Source organism: Macaca nemestrina, chromosome 2 (assembly GCF_043159975.1).
Source record: "Macaca nemestrina isolate mMacNem1 chromosome 2, mMacNem.hap1, whole genome shotgun sequence".
Lineage (NCBI taxonomy): Eukaryota > Metazoa > Chordata > Mammalia > Primates > Cercopithecidae > Macaca > Macaca nemestrina.
Window position 1 is genome coordinate 162,452,912 of NC_092126.1, and position 23,554 is coordinate 162,476,465.

Genomic DNA, 23,554 nt, shown 5'->3' on the forward strand with positions numbered 1-23,554 from the left:
CCTTATCAATAGGACAGTTGCAGCAAAGTTACAAAATTCCCTTTTTGTCCCTCTGTAAAAATGTCTGGTCTCTGGCTCTTGTAATTTACTCCCCTCCCCCACCGCCCCACACTCATTCCATAAATAAACAATTAGACCTTCCTTTTAAAAATATATGAAGATGAAGATAGAAAACTTTAGAATTTAATATCTTGCCTTTGTTCTTGGTCACATTCATTTGACAATTGAGGAAATTAAGGTTGCAATACATTAAATATCTACGGATAGAGACACCAAAAAGCTTACCATTGGGATCGAAATAAACTCTTAATTATTACGGGAAGGGTAGGGAACAGATTAAGGCATAGCTCTCCCTTTGTACAGAGGAGCGAGTAGTTACCTATAAGCAGAGACATTTTGGTTTTCCAGGTGAGGAAGGAGGTGGAGTGAGGAATGGAGTTGGAGTTATGGCCACAGCTCCATCAGGCTCTCAGGTATTCACTGACTAGTAGTTTTTAAATATCTTTCACATGTGATCTCCATCCTGTATCTCTGTTCCCATTACCATGGTAAACCAAATTTTAACTGTACCAAAAAAATTTAATATGTTTAACATACCTTCTGTTGTAACCGGTAAAGAAATCTCCATGCAGGCTGCTGACTGGGCTTTTCGAAATGGTGGTCTTCCAGGACCCCAGCGATTTACTTTTGAAACATCGGCACTAGAAAGACGTTTTCCAGAACTGCAACTCTGAGAAGTTGGACTTGTGCAGTGTCCATTTACATGGTCTGTGCCAAGAGGAGGAAGGCAGAATAAATATAATAATTAACTCTTAATATGAAAGAATACAAGTGTATGGATTAACAAATGAAGATAAGCAACAATTCCTTTATTTTCTAAACCACATGAACATAGTTAAGTCCTTGTTCTTTTAAGATTTAGTCATAATTTTAGTAGTTAGCCAAAAATTTCAAAAGATATTTATTAAGCATAAGATTCTCTTTAAAAATATTTTGGCTGTGTAACATAGCTGAAAATTGATTCCATAGCTCTACCATGTATTTTGTCATTATAGTATTAAATGTTTTGTTGCATAACTTAAATATACAATGAAAGTACTTTAAGTGCTTGGAGTTTAAAAAGATAGAATAGAAGCATTTAAAAAAAGTTTTACTTTAAGTTCTGGGATACATGTGCAGAATGTGCAGGTTTGTTACATAGGTATACATGTGCCATGGTAGTTTGCTGTACCTATCAATCTGTCTTCTAGGTTTTAACCCCTGCATGCATTAGGTATTTGTCCTAATACTCTCCCTCCCCTTTCCCTCCATCCCCCGACAGACCCCGGTGTGTGATGTTCCCCTCCCTGTGTCCATGTATTTTCATTGTTCAACTCCCACTTATGAGTGAGAACGTGTGGTGTTTGGTTTTCTGTTCCTGTGTTAGTTTGCTGAGAATGATGGTTTCTAGCTTCATCCATTTCCCTGCAAAGTACATGAACTCATTCTCTTTTATGTCTGCATAGTATTCCATGGTATATATGTGCCACATTTCTTTATTCAGTCTATCATTGATGGCCATTTGGGTTGGTTCCAAGTCTTTGCTATTGTAAATAGTGCTTCAATAAACATACGTGTGCATGTGTCTTTATAGTAGAATGATTTATAATCCTTTGGGTACATACCCCAAAATGGGATTGCTGGGTCAAATGGTATTTCTGGTTCCAGATCCTTGAGGAATCGCCACACTGTTTCCACAATGGTTGAACTAATTTACACTCCCACCAACAGTGTAAAAGTGTTTCTATTTCTCCACATTCTCTCCAGCATCTGTTGTTTCCTGACTTTTTAATGATTGCCATTCTAACTGGCGTGAGATGGTATCTCATTGTGGTTTTGATTTGCATTTCTCTAATGACCAGTGATGATGACCTTTTTTTCATATGTTTCTTGGCCACATAAATGTCTTCTTTTGAGAAGTGTCTGTTCATATCCTTTGCCCACTTTTTGATGGGGTTGTTTTATGCTTGTAAATTTGTCTAAGTTCCTTGTAGATTCTAGATATTAGCCCATTGTCAGGTGGATAGATTGCAAAAATTTTCTCCCACTCTGTATGTTGCCTGTTCACTCTGATGATAGTTTTTTTTGCTGTGCAGAAACTCTTTAGTTTAATTAGATCCCATTTGTCAATTATGGCTTTTGTTGCAATTGCTTTTGGTGTTGTAGTCATGAAATCTTTGCCCTTGCCTATGTCCTGAATGGAAGTTCTGGCTAGGGCAATCAGGAAAGAGAAAGAAAGGGTATTCAAATAGCAAGAGAGAAAGTCAAATTGTCTCTGTTTGCAGATGACATGATTGTATATTTAGAAAACCCTATGGTCTCAGCCCAAAATCTCCTTCAGCTCATAAGCAACTTCAGTAAAATCTCAGGATACAAAATCAATGTGCAAAAATCACAAGCAGTCCTATACACCAATAATAGAGAGCCAAATCATGAGTGAACTCCCATTCACAATTGCTACAAAAGAGAATAAAATACCTAGGAATACAACTTACAAGGGACATGAAGGACCTCTTCAAAGAGAACTACAAACCACGGCTCAAATAAATAAAAGAGGACACAAACAAATGGAAAAATATTCCATGTTCATGGATAGGAAGAATCAATATCATGAAAATGGCCATACTGCCCAAAGCAATTTATAGATTCAATGCTATTCCCATCTAGCTACTTTCTTCACAGAATTAAAGAAAAAGCTACTTTAAATTTCATATGGTACCAAAAAAGAGCCCAGATAGCCAAGACAATCCTAAGCAAAAGGAACAAAGCTGGAGGCATCAAGCTACCTGACTTCAAACTATACCACAAGGCTATAGTAACCAAAACAGCATGGTACTGGTACCAAAACAGATATACAGACCAGTGGAACACAACAGAGGCCTCAGAAATAATATCGCACATCTACAACCACCTGATCTTTGACAAACGTGACAAAAACAAGCCATGGGGAAAGAATTCCCTGTTTAATCAATGGTGCTGGGAAAACTGGCTAGCCATACGCAGAAAACTGAAACGGGACCCCTTCCTTACACCTTATACAAAAATTAACTCCAGATGGATTAAAGACTTAAATGTAAAACCTAAAACCATAAAAAACCCTAGAAGAACAGAAGCATCTTACTGTGCAGTTAAGAAGGGTACATAAGAATATTGGTTCTGGGGCCAGGCCAGACTGCCTGGAATTAAATCCCAGTGCTGCCACATACTAGTTGTATAGATTACTGAAGTCTTCATGCATTAGTTGCCTCTTCTGTAAATGTGGAATATTATTACCTACCTAATGGAGTTTTTGTGATTTTTTTGTGATAATACATGTCAAATGCTAGAACATGTGCTGGCATACAGTAAACTCAGAACAAAAGTTAATTACTATTGTCATCTTTTTCCAGAGTATAAAACTACTCATGTCCAAGTTAAGAGTACTGTTTATTTAGAGCTTGTGCATTTGGCTCTGTTTTGATAGAACTTAAAAACTTGGCAGTGCATTAAAATATGTCTTATTTTTCTTAATGCTAACAAATTATATTTGAAACATCATCTCATAGTTCAGCAATATGCAGAATACATTTTAAAATGTGTTTATTTGGTCATACAAATGATGATAGAGTGCCAAGGAAAAAAATCATATTTAATGGCCATGTTGAACATGAAGAACTAGTACTTGGTATCCACTATAATATAGCCTTACTGTATTATAGAGTTTGAAAAGGTATGATTGTATGTTTCCTGGATTCCCTTGCAGATACTGCAAAGATGAAAATTAGTTTTCACCATTTAAATAGCTGGCATGTTTTATTATTTTTTAAAAATGGGAGTTAACATTTATCAAACACTTAAATGCTGGGCACTTTATACACATTACCTCACTTAACCTTCACAACAATCCTGCAATGTAGGGTATTTTTTTTTTCTATTATCCTGATTTTGCAGATGAAGAAACGAAAACTCAGAAAAAAACAATCAGGAAATTTTCTCATATCACATATGTAATAATCATGGAGGCAGACTTCTAATCCAGAGTTGTTCGCTTACTATCTGTATGCTTAAACATTTGACTACAGGGTCAGGTAAAATATTTGAGAAGGAGTAGCAATTTTGAAGATATATTTAGTAGGGTTTAAGAGGCACATGTAATGCACACTGAGATCCAGACCTTTTGGATTCTGACCATAATGTGCTTTGGAGAGGACATTTTAAAATTAAATCTATTTGGGGATTATTGAACCTTCCATATCTGTATGTTTAGATCTCTTCCAACACTTGGGAAGTTTTCAGTTATTATTTCATTAAGTTTTCTTTTTTTGGTATAAATTTAAAGGGTACAAGTGCAATTTTGTTACATGAATATATTGCATAGTGATGAAGTCTGGACTTTTAGTGGAATCACATCTGAATAAGTACTCTGTACCTGGTAAGTAATTTCTCCTTTCTCACTCCCCCTCTGACCCTCCCACCCTTCTGAGTCTTCAATGTCTATTATTCTATGTCCACGTGTACAAATTATTTAGCTCCTATTTATAAGTGAGAACATGCAGGATTTTTCTATGCCTTTTTCCTTCTTTGCTCTTTCTGGAACTTCTTTTTTTTTTTTTTTTTGAGACGGAGTCTGGCTCTGTCGCCCGGGCTAGAGTGCAGTGGCCGGATCTCAGCTCACTGCAAGCTCCGCCCCCCGGGTTTACGCCATTCTCCTGCCTCAGCCTCCCGAGTAGCTAGGACTACAGGCGCCCGCCGCCTCGCCTGGCTAGTTTTTTGTATTTTTTAGTAGAGACGGGGTTTCACCGTGTTCACCAGGATGGTCTCGATCTCCTGACCTAGTGATCCGCCCGTCTCGGCCTCCCAAAGTGCTGGGATTACAGGCTTGAGCCACCGCGCCCGGCCCTTTCTGGAACTTCTAAAATTTGATTATTTGTTTGCTTGTTTCCCATGTCTCCTAGGCTTTCCTCATTCCTTCTCATTCTTTCTTCTTTCTCCCTCCCTCTTTTCCTCCCTCCACAACACCCCCGTGCCACCTTTGTCTGATTGGATTATTTCAAAAGACCTGGGTTCAAGTTCAGAAATTCTTTCTTCTGATTGGTCTAGTCTACTGTTAAAGTACTCAATTGTATTTTTTATTTCATTCACTGAATTCCTCAACTCCAGGATTTGTTGCGTGTGTGTTTTTTTTTTTTATGATATCTATCTCTTTGTTGAATTTCTCATTCAGGTCATGAATTGCTTTTCTTATTTCTTTGTATTTATCTGTATTCTTTTGTATCTTGCTGGATTTCCTTAAGATAATTATTTTAAATTCCTTTTCAGGCGTTTCATAGAATTTTTTTTACCTTTGGGGTCTGTTACTGGAGAATTATTGTGTTCCTTTGGAGGTATCATGTTTTCTTGATTTTTTGTGTTCACGTGTTCTCACATTGATATTTCTACAGCTGGTATAACTGTCACTTTTCCCAATTTTATAAAGTAGCTTCCATAAAGAAATACTTTTTCCTGTTGATGTATCTATAATGTAAGTTAGGTACATGGCTTTTGCTTTGGTTCTGGATGGGCACCATAGTGTAGTCTCTATGTGATTACTTTGACTGTAATCAGTATCGGAGGTATCTGCAAGTTCCTTAGTGGCATAGGCTGCAGTTGTTTTTGGAGGCTGTGGTGAGGATTTGCTGGGGATGGAGGTGCCAAGTGGGCTGGTCCTCAGACCTCTTGGTGGGGTATGTGAGCATCAGCAGTGATGGCAGTGGGCCAGTTCTTGGTTCCCTGGGTGGCACATGCAGGTGTCAGTGGTGGTAGTATGTGCCCTGAGGTCTTTGGGCCCTCAAGTGGAACACACAGGTGCTGGCAGGTGAGGTGGCCTGCTCCTTGAGTCCCTGGGTAGGATGCATGCATTGGCACTGGCAGGGGCAATAGCAGGTGGGTCTTCTGGTGCCTGAGTGGAGTGCACAGACACTGGTGGTGTCAGCAGGCCAGTAGGACCAGTCTGCAGGCCACTGGATGGCATGCATGGGTGCCAGCAGTGAGCCAGGTGGCCCAGTCCCTAGGCCTCTGGGTGTGGTATACAGGCACTAGTGGTGTCCATAGTAGGGCAGGCAGGCTGATCCCTGCTCCCCTGGGTGAGGTGTGTGAGTGTTCAGCCTCTCTGACATGCTAGATCACCAGCTTCCTGGGATATAGGGTGCTGCATGGCTCGGGTGCCAGAAATGCGGTTATACCACTGGGTCAGCTGGCATAGTAACACTGCAGCCTTCTGGGTGGATGTGGAGGGATGTTGGAGATGCAGGATTCATTGGGCAACAGGGCAGGATGTAGTTTGGTGCTGACTCTGCTCTCAAAATGGCACCATATGGCAGCAGCTTGGGTCCCAGAGGTCCCAGCACGAACTCCCTCCCTGGAACAATGCAGTCTCGTGGACTCCAGGAAGCTCCTTATACTAGGCTCAGGGCCCAAGAGGGCCAGAGGGCTTTCTTATAGCTAGGACTGCAGGCATTTGTGGTTGGAATGTCAACTGCTAGGAATCTCTTACCATTTCTCCTGCATTGGAGCATCCCTCCTAGGTGTGAGCCAATTCAACTGAGTGCCTTGCTTCCTTTTCTATGCTCCCATCTCAAACTTCCATGCTTCAGAGGATCCCTATTGTTTTCCTACTGCATTAATTCTTTCCTAGATATTCTACCTGATACATTGTTACCTACTTGCTATAGGCTCCTAATATATTGAGATAAAATTATTTGCTTAAGAAGGTTAAGAACAAGTTTTACTCTTGAATATATTAAACAATGCCATGTTCTAGCCATGATCTCTGGGTATTGTAGCTTCTACCTCCAATTTACTTATTATTTTAAAAATAGCTTTTAATTTTAAAAATTTTAACTTCCTTAGATTCTCACTTCCATTTAGACAAAAAGTTAATATTTTCTTTGAGTATCCTTCTGCAATTAATCTAATTTTTTTTCCAACAGAAATAGAAGCATACATTGAATTCCTGCTCCAAGATGGCTGACTAAATGCAGCCAGGGGAACATCTCCCACCAAGAGACCAGGATATTGGGAAGACTGGCACACTCCTGCAGATCTTCAGAGGGAGGGCATTGAGAGCAGATGAAGGGAAGACACAGAGGCTGTCCTTAAGGAAAAGAAAGCTGGGAAACCTGCATTGGGCTACCGCACACCACAACTTCTTCCCTGACCCCAATGACTCCTGCAAAGGGAATGAGTAGAGCAGTCAAGAAACAACCTGCTATCGCCATGGGCCTCTGGAATCCCAGCAGGAGGAGACCCCTTAGCCACAATGGACACTTGAATTGGCAGGGAAAGCTGCTTAGAGAAGTGAGAAGCATTAAGGAAAGAACTCCAGCCAGTGCCCAGAGGGTTTGGCATGGGAGCACCTGTAATGGAGCAGACCAGGGATGAAAAACACTCTACAAGAATTTCATAATGCAATCACAAGTATTAACAACAGAATAGACTAAGCTGAGGAAAGAATTTCAGAGCTTGAAGACCGGCTTTCTGAAATAATAGAGTCAGACAATAATGAAGAAAAAAGCATGAAAATGAATGAACAAAACCTCTGAGAAATATGAAATATGAAATTATGTAAGGAGACTGAATCTATGACTCGTTGGCACCCCTGAAACTGATGGAGAGAATGGAAGCAACATAGAAAACACATTTCATGGCATCATCTGTATTAGTCTATTCTCACACTGCTATAGAGACGCACCTGAGGCTGGGTATTTTATCAAGAAAAGGTGTTTAGTTAGCTCATGGTTCTTTGGGCTGTACAGGCTTCTGCTTCTGAGGAGGCCTCAGAAAACTTACAATCATAGCGGAAAGTGAAGGGGAAGCAGTCACATCTTCACATTGCCAGGAGGAACTGGGGAGGTGCTACACACTTTTTTTTTTTTTTTTTCAGATGGAGTCTCCCTGTTGCCCAGGGTGGAGTGCAGTGGTGCAATCTTGGCTCATCACAACCTTTGCCTCCTGGGTTCAAGTGATTCTCTTGCCTCAGCCTCCTGAGTAGCTGGGATTACAGGTGCCTGCCATCACGCCCAGCTAATTTTTTTTTGTATTTTTAGTAGAGACAGGGGTTTCACCATGTTGGTCAGGTTGGGCTTGAACTCCTCACCTCAAGTGATCCACCTGACTTGGCCTCCCAAAGTGCTGGGATTACAAATGTGAGCCACCACGCCTAGCCACTACACACTTTTAAACAAGTGTATCTCAGGAGAACTCTATCACAAGAACAGCAAGGGGGAAGTCCACCCCCATGATTCAATCACTGCTGATCAGGCCCCTCCTCCAACACTGGGAATTACAATCCGACATGAGATTTGGGTGGGGACACAGAGCCAAACCATGTCATTATCTATAAGAACTTACCCAACCTAGCTAGAGAGGCTAACACTCAAATTCAGGAAATGCAGAGAAACCCAGCAAAGAAGACCACAAGAAGACCATCCCCAAGACACATAATCATCAGATTCCCCAACGTCAAAATGAGTGAAAATATTTTTAAGGCAGTTGGAGAGAAAGGACAGGTCACCTACAAAGGGAAGACCATCAGACTAAAGTGGATTTCTCAACAGAAAACCTACAAGCCAGAATCTCTAGTGAATTGACTGGTGAAAGTCTTTTCTGAAGTCAGTGAATAAGGACTGGAGGAAGTGACTGCAGACTTCAAGGAATATGAAAAAAAAAAAAAAAAAATCAAAGAAACACAATACCACCAGAGGAACAAAATAAACCTCCTGTGGCAAACCCCAAAGAAAGAGACCTTTAAGAAATGCCTGACGAAGAATTCAAAATAATCATCTTTAGAATTTCAGTGACCTACAAAAGAACAAAGAAGAAAGAAAAAAAACTAAACAGAATCAGGAAAACAATACCGGAAAAAAGAGAAGTTCAATAAAGGGATATAAACTATTTTTTTTAAAAGCCAAACAGGAGGATTCTGAGATGGAATAGGAAGCACCAGAAAACTCTGCCCACCTAGACAACAATTGCACTGACCGAATTTGAAAGAACTACTGTGGAACTCTGGAGTTTATTGAAGACATACAACTTTCAGGGGAATGCTTAGATGGTAAATTGCAGCTAATTTTGGTCAATTTTAGCTCTTAGCACAGTAGTAGCTACCTATACCCCACTCCCAATCCCCTGCCAGGCAGCTGTGCACATGTTCCTGGAACAGCATGCACAGAGCTTTCAGGAAACAGGGTGGACCAAAAACAAAACAAAACAAAAAAACCCCCTCTATCCTAAACAAATCAGGGATTTGTGTCCTGATCATTGATGACTGCTTCTGATCACAGAAGTGCAAACAAAGAACTGCGCAGCCACTGTTGTTACACTTACCCTCATTCCTGCAAGCCCCATGCCCTCTGTTTGAAGTGACTTCCAAGGGATTTAAAGCTCCACTGCCACTCCATCAACTCCTTCATTTTTCTACTTTCCTTCTTTCGAGAGTCAGACATTAAAGAATTAGACATTAAGAAAACAACTTCATATACAGGGAAAATTAGAAAATGGCCACATATATCCAGAGAAAGGCTCAGAAAAGGCTTAAGAAGACCTTAAGATTACACCCCAGACCAATCTGGCACAGAGACAGATTACAACTATAAAGCAAATTAATAAATAAAACCTAAAACAATAACAGCAACAAAATAAACCTTAGAAAATTGAGAAAATATGATTTCTAGAATTATTACATTATTAAATTTAAAAGTTCCCTTTTAAACAACAAAAAAAAATGTATACAAAGAGACAAGGAAGGATGACCCATTGAAAGAAAAAACATAGCAACAGAAATTATCCCTGAAAAAGTCCTGAGGATAGATCTACTACATAAATACTTTAAAACAACTGTCTTAATGATGCTTCAAGAACTAAAGAAAGATGGGGAGAAAATCAAAGGATGTATGAACAAAATAGAAATATCAGTAAAGAGATAGAAAACCTAAAAAGAAACCAGAAAGAAACTCTGGAGCTTAAAAGTATAATAACTGAAATGAAACATTCACTAGAAAAATTCAAAGGCAAATTTGAGCAGACAGAAGAATTAGCAAACTTGTAGATTAAAAAATGAATATTATCGAGTCTGAAAAATGGAAAGAAAAAAATTCAAAATGGTGAACAGAGGCTAAGTGACATGTGCATCCCCGTTAAGTAAAAAGTCAGTATTGTGGAAATTCCAGAAAAAAAAAGAGAAGAGAGACAGAAAGGGGCAGAGAGAATATTTGAATAAATAATGACTGAAAACTTCTCAAATTTGACGAAACACATGAATATAAACAACCAAGAAGCTCAATGAATTCCAAGGAAGATAAAAAGACTCACATCAAGACATTATTGCAAAGCTTTCAAAAGTCAAAGGTGGCTCATGCCTATAACCCCAGCACTTTGGGAGGCCAAGGCAGGAAGATTACTTGAGTTCAAGAGTTTGAGACCATCCTGGGCAACATAGGAAGACCTGGTCTCTATAAAAAAAAAAAAAAAAAAAAAAAAGAAAGAAAAGAAAAGAAAAAGAAAAAGAAAAAAAAATTAACCAAGTGTGGTGGCAAATAGTCCCAGCTAATCAGGAAGCTGAGGCAAGAGGATCATTTGAGTCCAGGATGTTAAGGCTGCTATAAGCCATGATCGATCAGGCCACTGCATTCTATCCTGGGTGACAAAGTGAGATCCTGTTTCAAAAAATAAAATAAAATAAAATAAAAGAGTCAAAGACGAGAGAACTTTGAAAGCACCAATAAAGAAGTGACTCATCATATACAAGGCATCCTTAATAAGATAATCAGCATATTCTTGATGCTGACTATGAAAACTTTGGATGGAAGGTAGAAGGCAGGAATCAATATATTTAAAATGCCAACAGGAAAAAAAGTTAAACCAAGAGTCCTATATCTGGCAAAACTGTCCTTCAAAAGTAAGGGATAAATTAAAATATTCCCAGATAAACAAAAGCTAAGGGAGATTATTACCACCAGATCTGCCCTGTAAGAAATGCGCAAAGGAGTCCTGCAAGGTGAAATAAAATGATATTAGGTAGTAACTCAAAGTCGTATGAAGGAATAAAGATCTCAATAAAGACAAACACAAAGGCAATTGTACAAGCTAGTGTTATTGGAACAATGGCTTATAACCACACCTTTTGGTTTCTACATAATTTAAGAGATAAATACATTTAAAATAATTATTAATTCATGTCGTGGGGTACATATGGTATAAAGATGTAATTTTAGAACATCAACAACTGAAAGAAGTGAGAAAGAAGCTGTAAAGTATCAGAATATCTGTATGCTATTGAAGTTAAGCAGGTATCAATTCAAATCATGGAGTTATAACTTTAGGATATTAAATGTAAGCTAAATGGTAACCATAAAAATAGCTATAAAATATACCAAAAGGAAATGAGAAAGGAATCTAAACATCCCATTTAACAAACGGTCAGCTAAACACACACAATCACACACACAAGACCACACACAAACAGTAATAAAAAAATGGACTACAAAAAAGCTATAAGGCCTATAGAAGAGAAATCATAAAATAACAGAAACCCCTCCTTATCAGCAATTACTTTAAATGTAAGTGACTTAAAGCCTCCACTCAAAAGATAGAGATTGACTGAATGGATAAAAACACATAGTCTAGCCATACATGGTTTATAACAGACTCACTTTTGATACAAAGTCACAAATAAATTGAAAGTGAAAGGATGGAAAAAGATATTCCATGCAAATGGTATCTAAAACAGAGTGGGGTAGCCATATCAATATCAGACAAAATGGCCTTTAAATTTATAAAGTTAAAAGAGACTAAGAAGGACATTATATTTTCTAAAAAGTTGAATATATTAAGAAGATATAACAATTATAAATATTTAAGCCTCTAATGAGAGACCATCAAAATATATGAAGCAAAAAATGAGAGAAAACAGAAATATACAGTTCTATAATAGTTGTACAATTCAATTTTCCACGCTGAAGAATAGATAGACCAACCAGACAGAAGATAAGAAAAAAGAGGCCTTAATACATACAATAAACCAACTAGATCTAACAGTCATATATAACACTCTATACAGCAACAAAACTATACGCATTCTTTTCAAGTGCACATGAGACATTATCCAGGATAAGCCATATGTTAGACCATAAATGAAGTCTTGATAGACTTAAAAAGATAGATGCCATACAAAGTGTCTTCTATAAGCACAGTGGAATGAAGTTAGAAATCAATAACATAAGTGCAATTGAGAAATTAACAAACTTGTTGAAATTAAACAACACACTCTTAAACAACCAATGGATCAAGGCAGAAATCAGGAAGAAAATTAGAAAATGATTAGAGATAAATGAAAACAAAAATACAACATACCAAAAACTTATAAGATACAGTGAAAGCAGTGCAAAGGGAGAAATTTGTAGCTATAAATACTTACAATAAAAAATAAGAAAGATCTCAAGCCAACAACCTAACTTTACAACTCAAGAAAGTAGAAAAAGAAAAAAAAAAAAGAAAAAAAAAAAAACAAAAAACCCCAAAGCTAGTAGCAGAAAACATAAACATTAGAGCAGAGATTAAAAATCAGAGAATAGAAAAACAATAGAGAAAATCAATGAAATCAAAAGTTGGGTCTTCAGAAAATCAACAAAATTGATAAACCTTTAGTTATATGTAATAAGAAACAGACAGAGAAGAGTCAAATTACTAAAATCAGAAGTGAAAATGCGGACATTATGGCTCATTCTATGGAAATAAAAAGAATTTTAAGAGAGTATTATGAACATTTGTATGCCAACAAATTGGATAACCTAGATGAAAAAATAATTCCTAAAACACAAAACTTACCATGACGAAGTCACAAAGAAATACAAACCATGAATAGACTTATAAGTAGTAAGGAGATTTAATCAGTAATAAAAAATTTTCTGCTTAAAATAAAAAAGAAAGAAAAAAAGCCCTGAACCTGTTGGCTTCACTGGTGTATTCTGCCAAATATTTAAGAAGAATAATATCAGTCCTTGTAAATTTTTCCAAAAATTGAAGAGGACCAACACTTCCTAACTCATTCTATGAGGCCAGCATTACCCTGTCTGTTACCAAGCTACAGAAAGACACTACAACTATAGACTATACTGACTACATTAATATTCCTCATGAACAGTGATGCAAAATATTCAATAGAATACTATTAAATAGAATTCAGTAGCATATTAATGGATTTATACACTATAACCAAGTGGAATATATTTCTGGAATGTAAGGATGATTTAACATGTGAAAATTAATCATTGCAATATATTAAGGTTACAAATTAATAAAATAAATATACCAAGCAGACTCAGATGGAGACTCAAAAAAAGAGGGGAAAAACCCACATGATCATTTCAATTGAACAGAAAAAGCGTTTGATGAAACTTACCACCCTTTTATAATAAAAACTCTCAACAAACTAGAAATAGAAAGAAATTATCTCAATATAATAAAAGCCATCTATAAAAACAAAGATTCCACAAAAAACTATTAGAGCTAATAAATACATTTAGTAAAGTAGAGGAATATAAAGTCAACACAAAAAAGTCAGTTGCATTTCTTTATATAAACAATCAGCAAAGGAAATTATAAAAAATTTCATTTACAATAGCATGAAAAAGAATAAAATACTTAAGAATTAATTTAACCAAGGAGATGAAACACTTGTACAATGACATCTATAAAACATTACTGAAAAAAGTGGAAGAACATATAAATAAAGGAAAATGTATCCCATGTTCATGGATTAGAGGACTTAATATTAAGATGTCAATATGACCCAAAGTGATCTATGGATTCAATGCAACCTCTGTGAAAATCCATTTTTTTTTTTTTATTTTTTTGCAGAAATAGAACAACACATCCTTAACTTGATCTGGAATCTCATGGCCAAATCTAATAGCCAAAATAATTTTGAAAGAGAAGAATAAAGTTGGAAGATTTACAATTTCTGATTTCAAAACTTACTAGACAGCAGTAATAAGACATTTTGGTACTGTTAAAAGGAGTGACTTATAGACTAGTGGAATAGAATCTAGATCCCATAAACAAACACTCTCATATATGGTCAAATCAATTTTGACAAGGATGCTGAGCCCATTGAGTTAAGAAAGAATAGTCTCTTCACTAAATGGTGCAGGTAAAACTTGATTATTCTTCTAAGAAGAAGACTACAAGGGCAAAAGTTAATGACATTACATTTGGTAACAATTTCTAAAATATGATATCAAAGGCACAAGCAAGAAATGTAAAAATAGACAACGGGACTTCATAAACATTTAAAAACTGTGTACCTCAACTGACACTATCAACAGAGTAAAAAGGCCATGCACAGAATGGAAGAAAATATTTGCTAATCATATATCTGGTAAGGGACTATTATCTGGAATATGTAAAGAACTCCTAAAACTCAACAAAAACAAAATAAACAACTCAATTCAATAATGGACAAAGATAGGAGGTATAGAAAGATGGCAGAATAGAAAACTCCACCAATCATCTCCCCTTACCCCCAGCAAGGACACCAAGCTAACAATTATCTACACAGAAAAAAAAAAAAACAAAAACACTTTCATAAGAACCAAGAAGCAGGTGAGCACTCATAACACCTGGTTTTAACTTCATAGCATTAAAAGAGGCACTGAGGAGAGAGAAAAAACAGCTCTGAATCACGGATGCCACCCCTCCTCTTGGCAGCAGTGATGTGGTGTGTAGAGTATCTGGGTGCTCAGGGAGGGAGGGAGAAAACAGCAATTCTGAGGCATTTCCCAAAGTCTTAGCAATGGGCAGACAAGGAGATTCTCTCCTGTGCTTGGTTCCGTAGGTCCCACAGCCATGGAGCCTTGCTCACTGCTAGAGTAGCAATCTGAGATTGAGCTGTGAGGATGCAGCCTGGCTTAGGGAGGGGCATCCACCATTGCTGAGGCATCAGTAGGTAGACAAAATGGCCGGGAAGCTTGAAATGGGTGGAGCCCACCACAGCTCAGCCAGCCTTACTGCCTCTAGACTCCATCTCTGTGGACAGGGTTTAGCTGAACAAAAGGCAGCAGACAACTTCTGCAGACATAAACGTCCCTATCTGATAGCTCTGAAGAGAGCAGTGGTTCTCCCAACCCAGGGTTTGAGTTCTGAGAACAGACGGGCTGCCTCCTCAAGTGGGTCGCTGACCACCGTGTAGCCTAACTGGGAGACACCTCCCAGTAGAGGCTGACAGACACCTCATATAGGTGGGTGTCCCTCTGGGATGAAGCTTCCAGAGGAAGGATTAGGCAGCAATATTTGCTGTTCTGCAATATTTGCTGTTCTGCAGCCTCCACTGGTGATACCCAAGCAAACAGGGTCTGGAGTGGACCTCCAACAAACTCCAACAGACCTGCAGCTGAGGGATCTGACAGTTAGAAGGAAAGCTAACAAACAGAAAGGAATAGCATCAACATCAACAATAAGAACATCTACACCAAAACGCCATCTGTAGGTCATCAACATCGAAGACCAAAGGTAGATAAGACCACAAAGATGAAGAGAAACCAGAGCAGAAAAGCTGAAAATTCTAAAAATCAGAGTACTTCTTCTCCTCCAAAAGACTGCAGCTCCTCGTCAGTAACGGAACAAAGCTGGATGGAGAATGACTTTAACGACTTGACAGAAGTAGGCTTCAGAAGGTCAATAATAACAAACTTCTCCAAGCTAAAGGAGCATGTACGAACCCATTGCAAGGAAGTTGAAGCCCTGAAAAAAGGTTAGATGAATGGCTAAATAGAATACACAGTGTAGAGAAGACCTTAAATGACCTGATGGAGCTGAAAACCATGGCATGAGAACTTGGTGATGCATGCACAAGCTTCAATAGCTGATTCGATCAAGTGGAAGAAATGGTATCAGTGATTGAAGATCAAATTAATGAAATAAAGTGAGAAAAAAAGATAGAAAAAACGAGTAAAAAGAAATGAACAAAGTCACCAAGAAATATGGGACTATGTGAAAAGACCAAATCTAGTTTGACTGGTGTACCTGAAAGTGATGGGGAGAATGGAACAAAGTTGGAAAACACTCTTCAGGATATTATCCAGGAGAACTTACCCAGTGTAGCAAGGCAGGCCAACATTCAAATTCGGGAAATACAGAGAACATTACAAAGATACTCCTTGAGAAGAGCAACTCTAAGACACATAATTGTCAGATTCACCAAGGTTTAAACGAAGGAAAAATTGTTAAGGGCAGCCAGAAATAAAGGTCGAGTTACCCACAAAAGGAAGCCCATCAGACTAACAGCAGATCTCTTGGCAGAAACCCTATAAGCCAGAAGAGAGTGGGGGCCAATATTCAACATTTTTAAAGAATTTTCAACCCAGAATTTCATATCCAGCCAAACTAAGCTTCATAAGTGAAGGAGAAATAAATCCTTTACAGACAAGCAAATACTGAGAGATTTTGTCACCACCAGGCCTGCCTTACAGGAGTTCCTGAAAGAAGCACATGGAAACAAACAATCGGCACCAGTCACTGCAAAAACATATCAAACTGTAAAGACCATAGATACTAGGAAGAAATTGCATCAATTAACGGGCAAAATAACCACCTAACATCATAATGACAGGATCAAATTCACACATAAGAATATTTACCTTAAATGTAAAGGGGCTAAATGCCCCAATTAAGACACAGACTGGCAAACAGGATAAAGAGTCAAGACCCATCCATGTGCTGTATTCAGGAGACCCATTTCAAATGAAAATACACACATAGGCTCAAAATAAATGGATAGAGGAAGATCTACCAAGCAAATGGAAAGCAAAAAAAGAGCAGGGGTTGCAATCCTAGCCTCTGATAAAAGAGACTTTAAACGAACAAGATCAAAAGAGACAGAGACCACTACAAAATGGTAAAGGGTTCAACAGGAAGAGCTAACTATCCTAAAAATATATGCAGCCAATACAGGAGCACCCAGATTCATAAAGCAAGTCCTTGGAGACATACAAAGAGACTTAGACTCTCACACAGTAATAATGGGAGACTTTAACACCCCACTGTCAATATCAGACAGATCAACGAGACAGAAGGTTAACAAGGATATCCAGGACTTGAACTCAGCTCTGCACAAAGCAGACCTAATACACATCTACAGAACTCTCCACCCCAAATCAACAGAATATACATTCTTCTCAGCACCACATCACACTTATTCTAAAATTGACCAAATCATTGAAAGTAAAGCACTCTTCAGTAAATGCAAAAGAACACAAATCACAACGAAGTGTCCCTCAGACACAGTGCAATCAAATTAACACTCAGGATTAAGAAACTCACTCAAAACCGCACAACTACATGGAAACTGAACAACTTGCTCCTGAATGACTACTGGGTAAATAACGAAATGAAGGCAGAAATAAAGATGTTCTTTGAAACCAATGAGAACAAAGACACAATGTGCCAGAATCTCTGGGACACATTTAAAGCAGTGTGTAGAGGGAAATGTATAGCATTAAATGCCCACAAGAGAAAGCAGGAAAGATCTAAAATCGACACCCTAACATCACAATTAAAAGAACTAGAGAAGCAAGAGCAAACACATTCAAAAGCTAGCAGAAGGCAAGAAATAACTAAGATCAGAGCATATCTGAAAGAGAGAGACACAAAAAACCCTTCAAAAAATCAATGAATCCAGGAGCTGGTCTTTTCGAAAATATTATCAACAAAATTGATAGACCACTAGCAAGACTAATAAAGAAGAAAAGAGAGAAGAATCAAATAGACACAATAAAAAATGATAAAAGGGATATCACCACTGATCCCATAGAAATACAAACTACCTTCGGAGAATACTATAAACACCTCTATGCAAATAAACTAAAAAATCTAGAAAAAATGCGTAAACTCCTGGACACATATACCCTCCCAAGACTAAACCAGGAAGAAGTTGAATCTCTGAATAGAACAATAACAGCCTCTGAAATTGAGGCAATAATTAATAGCCTACCAACCAAAAAAAGTCCAGGACCAGATAAATTCACAGCCAAATTCTACCAGAGGTACAAAGAGGAGCTGGTACCATTCCTTCTGAAACTATTCCAATCAATAGAAAAAGAGGGAATCCTCCCAAACTCATTTTATGAGGCCAACATCATCCTGATACCAAAACCTGGCAGAGATACAACAAAAAAAGAGAATTTTAGACCAATATCCCTGATGAACATCGATGTGAAAATCCTCAATAAAATACTGGCAAACTGAATCCAGCACCACATCAAAAACCTTATCCAACATGATCAGACTGGCTTTATCCCTGGGATGCAAGGCTGGTTCAACATACACAAATCAATAAACATAATCCATCACATAAACAGAACCAATGATGAAATCCACATGATTATCTCAATAGATGCAGAAAAGGCCTTTGAGAAAACTCAACAGCCCTTCATGCTAAAAACTCTCAATAAACTAGATATTGATGGAACACATCTCAAAATAGTAAGAGCTATTTATGACAAACTCAAAGCCAGTATCATACTGAATGGGCAAAAATTGGAAGCATTCCCTTTGAAAACTGGCACAAGACAAGGATGCCCTCTCTCACCACTCTTATTTAAAACAGTGTTGGAAGTTCTGGTCAGGGCAGTCAGGCAAGAGAAAGAAATAAAGGGTATTCAATTAGGAAAAGAAGAGTTAAATAATCCCTGTTTGCAGATGACATGATTGTATATTTAGAAAACCCCATTGTCCCAGCCCAAAATCTCCTCAAGCTGATAAGCAACTTCAGGAAAGTCTCCAGATACAAAATCAATGTGCAAAATCACAAGCATTCCTATACACGAATAACAGACAAACAGAGAGCCAAATCATGTGTGAATTCCCATTCACAATAGCTTCAAAGAGAATAAAATACTTAGGAATCCAACTTACAAGGGATGTGAAGGACCTCTTCAAGGAGAACTACAAACCACTGCTCAACAAAATAAAAGAAGACACAGACACATGGAAGAACATTCCATACACATGGATAGGAAGAATCAATATCGTGAAAATGGCCATACTGCCCAAGGTAATTCACAGATTCAATGCCATCCCCATCAAGCTACCAATGACTTTTTTCACAGAATTGGAAAAAAATACTTTAAAATTCATATGGAACCAAAAAAGAGCCTATATTGCCAAGACAATCCTAAGCAAAAAGAACAAAGCTGGAGGCATCATGCTACCTGACTTCAAACTATACTATAAGAACTACAGTAACCAAAACAGCATGGTACCGGTACCAAAACAGAGATATAGCCCAATGGAACAGAACAGAGGCCTCAGAAATAACACCACACATCTACAACCATCTGATCTTTGACAAACCTGACAAAAACAAGAAATGGGGAAAAGATTCCCTATTTAATAAATGGTGCTGGGAAAACTGGCTAGCCCTAAGCAGAAAGCTGAAACTGGATCCCTTCCTTACACCTTATACAAAAATTAATTCAAGATGGATTAGAGACTTAAATGTTAGACTAAAACCATAAAAACCCTAGAAGAAAACCTAGGCAATAACATTCAGGACATGGGCAAGGACTTCATGACTAATACAGCAAAAGCAATTGCAACAAAAGCCAAAATAGATAAATGGAATCTAATTAAACTAAAGAGCTTCTGCCCAGCAAGAGAAACCACCATCAGAGTGAACAGGCAACCTACAGAATGGGAGAAAATTTTTGCAATCTACCTATCTGACAAAGGGCTAATATCCAGAATCTGCAAAGAACTCAAACAAATTTACAAGAAAAAAATCAAACAACCCCATCAAAAAGTGGGCAAAGGATATGAACAGACACTTCTCAAAAGAAGACTTCTATGCAGCCAACAGACACATGAAAAAATGCTCATTATCACTGGTCATCAGAAAAATGCAAATCAAAACCACAACGAGATACCATCTCATTCCAGTTAGAATGGCAGTCATTAAAAAGTCAGGAAACAACATATGCTGGAGAGGATGTGGAGAAATAGGAACACTTTTACACTCTTGGTGGGAGTGTAAATTAGTTCAACTATTGTGGAAGACAGTGTGGCAATCCCTCAAGGATCTAGAACTAGAAATACCGTTTGACCCAGCAATCCCATTACTGGGTATATACCCAAAGGATTATAAATCATGCTACTATGAAGACACATGCCCACGTATGTTTACTGCAGCACAATTCACAATAGTAAAGACTTGGAAACAACCCAAATGTCCATCAATGATAGACTGAATTAAGAAAATGTGGCACATATACACCATGGAATACTATGCAACCATAAAAAGTATGAGTTCATGTCCTTTGCAGGGACATGGATGAAGCTGGAAACCATCATTCTCAGCAAACTATCACAAGGACAGAAAACCAAACACCGCATGTTCTCACTCATAGGTGGGAATTGAACAATGGGATCACTTGGACACAGGGTGAGGAACATCACACACTGGGGCCTGTCAGGGGGTGGGGGGCTGCAGGAGGGATAGCATGAGGAGAAATACCTAATGTAAATGATGAGTTGATGGGTGCAGCAAACCAACATGCCACATGTATACCTATGTATCAAACCTGCATGTTGTGCACATGTACCCTAGAACTTAAAGTTTAATTAAAAAACTGCTTTCTGTACTCACTTTTATTATATATACAAAAAATGTGTATATATATAATCATATATATAAAGATCTTATATATATAATCATATATATAATCTTCTTTGTAATTTTAAAAATTTTGGGTATTTTAATACTTTTCTACTGGTCACCTTGAAGATGTATTCTTAATTCTTTGCTTATTAAGTTAACCCCTATGTATAGTACAAATTGATTTCCCCTTTTGAAAGGTGAAATTAGTATAATTCCTCTTCCTTCTACTTCTCTTTGCTCTCAATCCACCACCAATTAACCACCAAATATAATTATAGAATTTTAACTCTTTTATTGGGTACTTTAACCTCCTCTTTGCCTCCTATATTTCAATTTTTAAAATTACACTATTGTATTTGTATTGTCGTGGATTTTAACTTTACGTTCTATTTTACAATCATATTTATCACCATTGCTTAATTTTAGTTCTACAATTAAATGAATTAAATAGCACTTGTCCTTTAACCATGGCCTCTCCATGTATCTTTTTGTTGGCTGGAGATAATCCTGTAGCAGATTTTTTTTTTTTTGTAAGGGCTTAGGGGGACCAATGTTGCACTTAATAGTATTCTAGTATAATTCCTAATGTTATGTGCCAGCCCCTCAATTACATATATTCAAGGCTTGAATTCTATTAATTCACTTTTAGGTTTTTAAATTAAAACTCCTGTTTATTAGGAAGGAGAAATGTTTATGCAGTTGACCCTTGAACAACAAGGTTTTGAACTGTGCAGGTTCACTTGTCTGTGAATATTTTTCTTTCTTTAATTTTTAACTGTTATGGGTAAATAGTATGTGTATATATTTATGGGGTACAAGACATATATTGATACAGGCATACAGTGTATAATAATCAGGGTAAATGGGATATCTATCACATCAAGCAATTATCCTTTCTTTGTGCTACAAAAAGTCCAATTATATTATTTAAGTTATTTTAAAATATACAATATTGTTGACTGCAGTCACTCTGTTGTGCCAGCAAATACTACTCTTATTCATTCTTTCTATTTTTTATGCTCATTAACTATCCCACTTTCCCCTCACTACCCTTGTCAGCCTCTAGTATCTCTCTATGTCCATGAGTTCAACTGTATAAATTTTAGTTCCCACAAGTAAGTGAGAACATGTTGTCTGTTTTTCTATGTCTGGCTTATTTCACTTAACATAATTCGCCCAGTTCCATTCATTTTGCAAACAACAGGATCTCTTATTCTTTGGTGTGGTTGAACTACACCATTGTGTACATCTACCGTATTTTCTTTATCCATTTCTCCGCTGATGGGCACTTAAATTGCTTCCAAATCTTGGCTACTGTGAATAGTGCTGCAACAAATGGGAGTGCAGATATCTCTTCCATATACTAATTTTCTTTCTTCTGGCTATATACTTGGTAGTGGGATTGCTGGATCATATGGTAGCTGCATTTTTAGTATTTTGAGGAACTTCTAAACTGTTCTCCATAGTGGCTGTACTAATTTACATTCCCACCAACAGTGCTTTTCTCCACATCCTTGTCAGCATTTGTTATTCCCTGTCTTTTGGATATAAGCCATTTCAACTGGAGTGAGATAATACCTCATTGTAGTTTTGATTTGCATTTCTCTGAAGATCAAGGATGTCGAGCACCTTTATGTGCTTGTTGAGCACATAACCCTGTTTTCTAGTCAACATATGTATTATGTTGAGAAATGTCTGTTCAGATTTTTTGCCCATTTTAAAATCAGACTATTAGCTTTTTTTCCTATAGAGTTGTTTGAGCTCCTTATATATTCTGGTTATTATTCTTTGTCAGAGGAGTAGTTTGCAAATATTTTCTCCCATTCTGTGGGTTATCTCTGCACTTAGTTGATTATTTCCTTTCTTCTGCAGAATCTTTTTAGTTTGATGTAATCCCATTTATTTTTCTATTTTTCATTTGAGGTTACAATGAGACTTGCAAATAATATCTTATAACCCATTACTTTAAACTGATGACAACTTAACACTGATTGCATAAACAAACCTAGCAAAGAGAAAACTAATAAAAACTCTATACTTTAACTTTGTCTCCCTGCTTTTTAACTTTTGTTGTTTCTATTTATATGTTATTATACTATGTATGACTTGAAAAGTTGTTATTTTTGATTGGTTCACCTGGGTCTTTCTACTTAAGATATGAGCAATTTACATACTGCAATCACAGTGTTATAATATTCTGTGCCTTCATATACACCATGGAATACTATGCAGCCATAAAAAAGGATGAGTTCATGTCCTTTGCAGGAACATGGATGAAGCTGGAAACCATCATTCTCAGCAAACTATCACAAGGACAGAAAACCAAACACCACATGTTCTCACTCATGTTTGTGAGTTGAACAATGAGAACATACGGACATAGGGCGGGGAACATCACACACTGGGGCCTGTCAGGGGGTGGGAAGCTGGGTAAAGGATAGCATTAGGAGAAATACCTAATGTAAATGACGAGTTGATGGGTGCAGCAAACCAACCTGGCACATGTACACCTATGGAACAAACCTGCACTTTGTGCACATGTACCCTAGAACTTAAAGTATAATTTAAAAAAATTTTTAAAAAGATATTACTACCTTGAAAAAATAATATTTTGTGCCTTTCTACACTTTGTCAAAGATCATTTGGTTGTAAGTATTTGGCTTTATTTCTAGACTCTCTATTGTGTTCTATTGGTCTATGTATCTACTTTTATACCAGTAACATCTTGTTTTGGTTACTATAGGATTGTAGTATAATTTGAAGTCAGGTAATGCGATGCCTCCAGCTTTATTCATTTTGCTTAGAATTGCTTTGGTTATTTGGGCTCTTTTTTGGTTCCATAAGAATTTT

At 37.4% G+C, this 23,554-nt stretch overlaps 1 protein-coding gene across 5 annotated transcripts in view; it reads right to left on the bottom strand.

Moving 5' to 3' along the window:
• Positions 1-23,554, bottom strand: part of LOC105470313 (syntaxin binding protein 5L) — a 493,614-nt gene that overhangs the window by 45,947 nt on the left and 424,113 nt on the right. For all 5 annotated transcript variants that reach the window (XM_011722169.2, XM_011722172.2, XM_011722170.2 and 2 more), the window contains one exon: positions 598-768. In XM_011722169.2, the coding sequence (XP_011720471.1) occupies positions 598-768 (171 nt within the window). The remainder of the gene's footprint in view (positions 1-597; positions 769-23,554) is intronic.